The following is a 9,479-nucleotide window of genomic DNA, read 5'->3' as shown; positions in this document are numbered from 1 at the left end:
GACTGTGAACCGAATAGATGTAAAAAATAGTTGTTGTACATGTACAGACCATAAATATGGAGTCCAGCTGTGTTTGATGCTGCTGGGCAGACTGACCACTGGGAACCTCTGAGCTCTGCTGGTCCACTCTGTGGAGGAATAATAAAAAAATTAGCTCAATCACAAGGTACGTTTTCTGCTCTGTGTTAGTTCTCAGACAACATAATCATAATTAAGTTTGTAAAGCTTTAAATTGTGTCCTAGATGTATTAGGCTAGGGGTGGGGAACTCCAGGCCTCATGGGCCGGTGTCCTGCAGGTTTTAGATCTCACCCTGGTGAACAGACCTGAATCAAATGATTAGTTTATTTATAGGCCTCTGGTGAACTTCAAGACCTGTTGAGGGGTAGTGTCACCGTCCCGGGCTGCAGACAGCCCACCAGGATGCACACCCACCATTAGAAGGTATTTTAGCAATTTAAATCAGCTGTAATGGATCAAGGACACATCTAAATCCTGCAGGAGACTGGAGCTTGAGACCTGGAGTTCCCCACCCCTGTATTAGGCAATTTTATTTCTTTTTCCAGATACATTCTCTCACCTCCTCAGTCACACCAATCTCATGATAGGATTCCTAAAAAACAGCTTAAAATTGTGGGAAAAAAATGCTTATGTTGCTGCCACTTAGTTCAGCTCACAGATCTGGCTGCAGAGCTGCACTCGCTGTAGGTTCAGGCTTCAGGCTCCACTATAATAGTTGCTGAAAAGTGAACGTTCATTTCTGCTTGTGCAGCTTTCCAGTTGCTTCACTCCAGTAGAGCACCTTAATATTTATGATGTAATGTTTTTTCTTACTAAACATCCTCAGAGGCATCTCAAACATATTCTAGTCCACAATATACTGATATATACAGATAAGGGTAGTGTAAAAGGTGGAATAGTTATAAACAGTTTATGTACAGAGAGACCAAATATACAGATGAACTGCAGACAAATGTACAGATGTACTGTGTATACATATGTAGAGATATACAGATGATCTGTATAGCATACAGATGTTCTATACTGCTATACAGATGGGCAGATAAACAGATGTACTATGAACAAATATACAGATGTAGAGGTGTGAGGTAAACAGATCTACAGAGTGCTATGAATACATCTAACGCAGTGTAAGCGTAGCTCTCTGAGCAGACTATAATAGATAACTGGAGGGGAGGAGCTGGAAGGGTTTATTGGCAGAATGAGAGGAGTCTCTGAGAATTATGTGTGCTCGGCATAGACATCTCTTCTTGTGGACATCCTCAATGGCAGGAAGTGGAGTCCCTGTGACGTCTTTTCACCACCCGCTGCAGTGCCTTGTGGTCAGCAACATAGCAATTTCCATACCAAACTGCGGCAAAGTTGGTCAGGATGCTCTGTATCACACAGTGGTAGAAGTTAACCAGTATGTCAGTAGACAGGTGGTTCTTCTTCAGTGTCCTGAAGAAAAAGAAGCGCTGATGGTCAGGCTGGAGGTCTTAGTTGACCAGGTCAGATTCTCAGAGATGTGGGTCCCCAAGACCTGGAGACCCGTTCAACAGCTGTGCCATTTATGTAGATGGGGACATGGGTATTTGTTTTCTCCCTCCTGAAGTTCACAATGAGCTCTTTGGTTTGCTGGTTTGGTTTGCTGCTGCAGAAGCAGGTTACTGTCAGCACCACACAGCTAGGTGCTTTAGCTCTTCCCTGTAGCAGGCTCATCATTGTCCCTGATGAGACAGTCACCGTGGTGTCATCTGCAGACTTGATGATGGAGTTGAATCAATACCTAGGTCTGCATTCATAGAGGAACGAACTCAGCACACAGCCCTGTGGAGCGCCAGTGTGAGTGTGATGGTGGTAGAGCTGTTATGCCCTGACCTAACAAATAGGGGTCTGTTGGTCAGAAAGTCCATGATCCATTTACAGATACAGAATTCTTCCTTTGAGGGACTCAAATCACATTGTCCCTGAAACTATAGACCCCTTCCAGTTTGCATTCAGCCCCAATTGATCAGTGGATGGTGCAACAGCATTAGCCCTGCACCACACTCTGCAACACCTGGAAAGCAGCCGAACATATGTCAGGATGCTCTTCCTGGACTACAGCTCTGCTTTCAACACCATCCGCCCAGGCAAGCTGATATACCTCACCATCCCAACACCCACCCATAACTGGATTCCAGACTTTTTGACAGACAGACAACAGGTGGTGAGAATGGGAGGACACGTGTCTGCTGAGCTCACCGTCAGCACTGGATCTCCACAGGGCTGCTGCCTCAGCCCCAAACTCTTCACCCTGTACACCCATGACTGTGTCTCCACCCAGGAAAACTCCAATAAACTGAGGACACCACCATCCTGGGGCTCATCAAGGGGGGGTAGACAATGTTCTTGTCTATGGTGTGAAAAGCGACCTCATCCTCAACATGGCAAGACCAAGGAATTAATACTGGACTCTAGGAGGAACTCCCTCCCCTGCAACCTCTTATCGTGAAAGGGACAGATGTGGAGACTGCAAACAGCCACAGATTCCTGGGACTGCAGGTTTCATCAGACCTGCGCTGGACTCTCAACACCACAACAACAGTGAAAAAAGCCCAGCAAAGGCTTTATTTCATTCGGCTGCTCAGGAAAGCCAGAAACCACCGCCCTCTCACCCAGGCCTACAGAGGACTGATAGAGAGCATCCTCACCGCAGGCATCACTGTCTGGTATGGAAACACTACACAGACAGAGAGGAAGGCTCTGCAGAGAGTCATAAAGTCTGCAGAGAGGATTATGGGAACAAAACTTGCCTCCATGGACCTTCTGTGCACACAACACGGCCAAAAAAGAGCAGAGAGAATTATCAGGGACTCACACCATCCAGCTCACTCTCTGCTCAGACACAAAAACTGCACATACAATCTCAGACACAACTGTTTTCAGGTAAAAGTGTTTCAAAGTTCATATATAGGCAATCTGTACATTGTTAAGATATTTAATAGGTAACACTTCATTGTTTTGTAAGCTCTAGAAGCATTATATCACAGTCGTTTTGTGCACAGAGACAAGGTGGTTTTGAGCCTCTGTTTGGTACTGTATAATGTCCATTAAGCTAACGGCAGGAGCTAGAAACGTTTCTATTGTCAACCATTTTGTCAGGAAACATGTTCAGGTATATGTATAGTAAGCACTTTATCATTTTGGTTCATTATTTATCTTTTCCTTCCACCATGTGACATTAAGCAATACAGAATGTGAAACATTTATGTTCATTTTGATTGCAATAAAGAACTGCATGAGAGACGCAAGTCAAAATCACTCTCGTGATTCTTTCCCCGTTTTTAGGGGTGTAACATTAGCTGCCATGCGCCCATCTCAGTGTGAAGTGGATTCTGTCTGTACTGGATCTGGATTCATCATCGTCCCTCCAACAGCGATCCGGCTAACCAATTGGTGATAATGACTAACTGAGCCTGCTAGCAGGTGCAGGAGGGCCAATCTCAGCCACAGCTATGAAGCTGATAACTGCTAATAACACCCATTGATGGGCTGATAACATGAATATTAAATGTCAATTCCTTCCAAGGTAAGAGCTTTTTTAAAAACTCAGACTGAGGTCTTATTTTGAAAGCCAGTGTTTGTTGAAGCTGTTTCCTGGAGCAGGACCCTGAACAATTAGAAAAAGCAGACTTAAAAACACTTCATCTCATCAGTGCTCATTAAACTGACATCATGCAGTTCATCTTCTCACCAGCAGAGGACCACAAATCACCATCAATGAAGAGTTCAAGGAGATGTTAGTGACATCAGAGCTGTACGTATTGATCTGATCAATATGGAAGTTCATGTTTCTTTGATTGGATCGGTTTTTAAAGCAGCTGTTTTTATAGAATAACAGAAACATGAGAGATACTAAATATCTTTAATATTTGATACACTGAGTACTATTGGATGTCCACTTATTCAGCCATGATGGAAACAAGTCTGAGCTCATTAAAATGAATCCAAATGTTTGATTTCTCTTTCTTAATGGGATGAAAATGCAGAGGAGCTGGTTGAGAACTGAGCTTCAGAGAAACACAACATACTGGTATTCACTGTGAAGCGCTGAGTGGAAAAGGCTGGGAAGGCTGGGATGGTCAATTTGGTAAAGTAAATCCGTTGGGCATCTTTCTTTGCCTTTAGACAATAATTCTGATGGCAAAAGAGCCAAACGGGACAGGCAAAAAAAAAAAAAAAAAAAAAAAAGAACAGTTTAAAACATCAATTGATTGAATCCATGAATCTGAAAACGCGTTTCTGAGTGAAAGAGACAGACATGTACAGACTGAACTACCTGTTCAACAGTCAGAGTGTTTCTCTAACAGGAGACACTCTTTACACCCAACTCAACACAGTGTCACTGAGGAACCAGGATTGAACCTAAATCCAGGATAAAGAGTTTGAGTGAATGTGGTGTTGAAGGTGTGGAGGTGGATCAGAGTGTCAGAGGAGACTCTGTAGAAGGACAGAGTGCCAGCAGGACAGTCCACATACACTGCTACTCTGTTAGAGACAGAGGAGGAGGAGATGGATGTGTATCTTTTATTTTGCCAGACACAACGAGGACCATCACCAGCGCAGTGCAAACTCCAGGACTGATCATTGTGTCCAAACAAACAGTCTACACTGTTTCCTTTTCTTCCGATTTGTCTGTAACTCACTGATATATAAATGTTTCCTCTCCACTCGACTTCCCAGTAACAGCGACCAGTCAGACCATTTCTACACAGAAACTGAGGATAAACATCAAATCTGTCTGGATGATCAGGATATGACTGAATCTCCTCCACACGTGTCACCTTCCTGTTGTTGTCAGACAGTCTGAGCTTTGTGTGAACTGTGTTTGTGTCGATTGTGAGTTGACAGGAATCTGATGGAGAGAACAAACACAATCCAGCTGCAGTTATTGATCCATCATCTGTTTATTGATTGACACTTTGATGATGACTCCTGACATCAGAGATGTGAATGAATCACAATAAAAACACACTTACACTTCCTCAGACCTGGTCTCAACCATCGGACTCCAGCAGGCTCCACCCTGAAAGGAGGAGGGGGGTCAGACCAGCACAGTCTCTTTCAGCATGCACACATGGACATTACATGGCTCTCATACACATACTGTTAGACACTGATAAAGGAACAGTCCAACATTTTCACAAATACACTTCAATCCATATGTGGATCAAACTGCTGATGACTGGACTGATCCTGGATCTGTCAGTACACCCTGTATTAAATGAAATATGACTGATTCACACTGTCACCTTCACTATCTTTATATTCCTCTTCTGTTAAGCTGGAAAGGACACCTCCCTGCCTTTGCTGCCAGCTGTTTTTTTTTTTCTTTTGGTGTCATTGTTGTTACTGTGCATCTATACAGTACTGTACACACCGACAACATAAAGCAGAGCTCACGCAACCATGGTAACTGAACAGCTCGTCTGACACAACCAAAAACAGTTAAGGAGTTGAGTCATGTGAATATTATCATCTGATTAGCAGGGTTAACAGCTCTGATTAGCATTGTTAGCTTCTATTGCTAATTTGAGGTGAATTAGCATTAGTAACTAATGACAAGACAGTTTTCCTTGCTTTATATGAATGTGAGTAGCTAACGATAAGTAGTCTGTCATTAGTGGCTAAAGCTAATTTGAGGTGAATAAGCATTAGCAGCTAATGTTTATACCCCCTTTTTTCCTCTCTTTATAACAATGTGAGCAGCTAATGCTAAGTAGGCTGCCGTTAGCAGCTAATGCTAATTTAAGGTGAAAAAACAGCTAATGATAATACCTTCCCTTTCAAGCAACCTAAAGAAGTCCAGACGCTTTTCTTTCCAAACTCCTTAGACTACGATGACCTGGATGACTGAGAACCTTCAGACACCTTTTCCCCTTGCTTTCTAACAATCTTAGCAGCTAATGCTAAGTAGGCTGCTGTTAGCGGCTAATGCCAATTTGAGGTGAATTAGTATTAGTCGTCTAATACCGTTTTCCCTTGCTTATTAACAATGTCAGCAGCTAATGCTAAGTAGGCCGCCGTTAGCAGCTAATGCATATTTGAAATGAATTAACATTATCCACTGATGCTAATAGTTTTCCCTTCCTTTTTAACAATGTGAATAGCTAACGCTAATACCCTTTTCCCTTGTGTTAGAAAAGTATAACTAGCTAATGCTAAGTAAGCTGCCATTAGCAGCTAATGGTACTTTGATGTGAATTAGCATTAACCGCTAATGCTAATACTGTTGTCCCTTCAAGTTCCAGTGCCAGACAGGACAGGTAAAAACAAAAACAAAACAACCATCTCCACTGTGGAGTTTAGTTGTCTGCAACAAAAAGAAATGATAAAGGACCAAACTCAAATCAAATCAAATCAAATCAAATCACTTTTATTGTCACATCACATGTGCAGGTACATTGGTACAGCACATGTGAGTGAAATTCTTGTGTGCGAGCTTCACAAGCAACAGAGTTGTGCAAAATACAATAATGTAAACAAGCAAAATACAAGAATGGCTATATCATTTTATTTTATTTCTCATTTTATTTCTACTTTTTACTCATTACTGTATGCTCATAGTAGCTGTACAGTCGTGTTATTCAAAAATGGGAAGATCTTAATAATCAATACACAGAGGAGGATTGGAAAGAAGCCATTAATATACTTAGGTCTACTTTCACTTGCAACCCCCTGCTAGAAACCCAGAACAAAATTTTACACCGCCTATATATAGCTGCTAATGTTTTACATAAGATTATACTTTATGTTTCCACTTTATTTATCAAATGTCCAAAATGTTTACATATTAGAGCCATTTCTTATATTTTGTAAGTGTTTTGTAATAAATTCTTTTATTTAATTAGCTCAGTCTGTTACTATTGTTGTCTTGGAGCAACTGGAGCCACATAATTTCGTTAGGGATTAATAAAGTATCCTGATTCTGATCATTTTACGGTCTACCTTACAGTATATAGTACCTTGAGGTGACTGTTGTTGTGATTTAGCATTGTATAAATAAAATTGAATTGCATTAAATTTAACTTTTTATTATCAGCAGCAAGCCACAGACCGAGTCCGGCAGTAGTCGGGCACAGAAATCACATGAACTTGTGCATTAAAACATGTTAGTGGATTATCCTCCAATAAAATCAGTATATTTTGGATGTATGTACAGATTAGGCCTGGGTATGTGATACTGTTTGCAAACACAAAATATTAACCAGGAACAACTCATTCATTTTCCATCATTTAAGCTGGCTAATAAAAGCAACACCTCATCTCCTAATGCATTTACCTGTCCAAGTCTACACAGGTGTATCTGACATGTCTCCTCTAAAAAACAGACTTCTCCACTCTTAAGGTCTGTAGTCTACATCCTATATCCAAAAACTGCCCCCACTAATCCATTATTCCCCTGAGCTTTCCTTATCTCTGATTCTAAGCAGACTGCTCGGTCCATGGTGTTCCTCCCCCTCCTGAAAAGGTGAAAACACTTCTTTCAGGTGCCTTCTTTCAGTCACATACATCAGTCTGTCCACTGCCATTCTTTCCATGACTTTCCCTAGATAAGAAATTAGAGCTACAGGCCTATAACCTGTGGTCTTAGGCTACGTTCACACTGCAGGTGAAAGCGCATCAAATCCGATTTTTTTGACCCTATGCGACCCATATCCGATCATGGTATGACCGTGTGAACGATCTGGGTCACTTTCGTATGTGGTACTGAATCCGATACATATCCGATGTTTCAGAAAGCGACTGCTGTTTGAATGGTCAAGTCGCATTAAATCCGTCTTTTACGTCACTGACACAAGACGGACGCCAATTATCAGCGCCGGAGAAGCGCCCGATAAGACATCGCGAATGCTTTCTGGCCATCCGGTGAAACTGCTGGGAAGACAACGTTGGAGAAACGTGAACATTTTATTTGTACTGCATAATCTGCAGATTCTGACAGAAATCTGCAGCTATCCTTTGAAGCACCGCTCCTCTGTAAAACAGCAATAAGGATCATTATTAGGTTATCTACATTATTATGTAAATAACAAAATAACTTAAAGCAAAAATTGGGAGACGTGAAGTCCAAAGTCTTTATATTAAGGCCATCAGTCAAACAATATTGTTTGCTCTGGGTCTAAACAGAGCACGTTGTGTGACGTCTTCTTTTGCGCATGCGGCCGCTTTGAGCGTTCACACTAGAGCGCGTTTGCTGTCGCATTTTATTTGTAGTGTGAACAAGCAGACAAAAAAATCGGATTTGATCAAAAAATCGGAATTGAGCATTAAGACCTGCAGTGTGAACGTAGCCTTAGTGAGGTCTTTCCTTGGTTTCACAATTGGAATTATTAGAGCTTCTTTCCAGCTTCCTGCCATATTTTATTGTAAAAGAGCAGCAGAACATTCAATCCATCCTCTAACACACCTGATCCTTCTCAGGGGAAGTCATTTTCATGCATTTAATTTACAAACTGAAAACTGATTATTAGAACAATCCTCTTCTCCAGGATTTTCCTGGTTCAACATTTCAATCTTATTCCTTTATTTTTTTCCTCACATGTCTCTTCATCACTTCAATTACTGATAAAATTCTTTAACCAGGATTTCTGCTTTTTCCTGTAGCTGCTTACTTTCTGTAGCTCTTTGATCTACTAATACTGGATAGTGTTGTTGTTTCCCGACTCCATATATGTTCTTAACTGTACTCCATGCATTCTGAATTGGTGTAGTTCTTCCTAAAGTACTGTAGCAAGTACTTGCAAGTATGTACTTTTAGTTTTCCTAACGGTTTCCTCTCTACTACTGAGCTTTTTATATTGTGCTTCTTTTAAGCTGCCTGAAAGCTGTTTCTGTCCAGTACTGCTGTGTTACGTTCTTGATCTCACTATGGCACCATCATCCTCTGTACTCTTTAGCTACTCGGGGGCCCCACAGGGATGTGTGCTGAGCCCCCTCCTCTTCACTCTGCTGACCCATGACTGCACTCCATCATAGTTACTCTCAAACCCTAGATGAAATAGCAAATGAACATTTAAATATAAGAGAGTGATTAAAAAATGCAAATAAAATAATTAAAAAGTAAAAATTTAAATAAATAAATACAATACAAATTAACAAGAAAGCTATACAATATACAATATAATGGGTAAATGACATTGAGTGTAAACCAGGCAGAGTAGTGCAAATAGGCAAATAGTGCAAATGGAGATTTAGTAATGTACGGTAAGAGATAGTATAACAACAAAGTCTTATGAGGTAATGGCAGTCCAATGCTCCACAAAGTGACTGGTAACTGGTGCAGGCCAGTGAGTGAGTCAGAGAGTGTGTGTGTGTGTGTGTGTGTGTGTGTGTGTGTGTGTGTGTGTGTGTGTGTGTGTGACAGAGTTCAGTGAGACCATGGAGGAGAAGAGGGGAGAGGGGGCAGAATCGGGAGGGAGTTAAGCTTCCTAA

At 41.4% G+C, this 9,479-nt stretch overlaps 1 protein-coding gene across 1 annotated transcript in view; it reads right to left on the bottom strand.

Moving 5' to 3' along the window:
* Positions 1-6: 6 nt before the first annotated feature.
* LOC102304685 (NACHT, LRR and PYD domains-containing protein 12) overlaps positions 7-9,479 on the bottom strand; it is a gene marked incomplete at its 5' end in the record, with an annotated part of 14,844 nt that continues 5,371 nt past the window's right edge. The window contains 2 exons of the mRNA XM_005952780.2: positions 7-4,899; positions 5,024-5,070. Of these exons, the coding sequence (XP_005952842.1) occupies positions 4,376-4,899; positions 5,024-5,070 (571 nt within the window). The remainder of the gene's footprint in view (positions 4,900-5,023; positions 5,071-9,479) is intronic.

Source organism: Haplochromis burtoni, unplaced genomic scaffold (assembly GCF_018398535.1).
Source record: "Haplochromis burtoni strain Fernald_Lab_line unplaced genomic scaffold, NCSU_Asbu1 Contig_2203, whole genome shotgun sequence".
In the NCBI taxonomy this organism is placed as follows: domain Eukaryota; kingdom Metazoa; phylum Chordata; class Actinopteri; order Cichliformes; family Cichlidae; genus Haplochromis; species Haplochromis burtoni.
The sequence above is the reverse complement of the archived record's forward strand: the minus strand, read 5'-3'. Positions and strand labels throughout refer to the sequence as shown.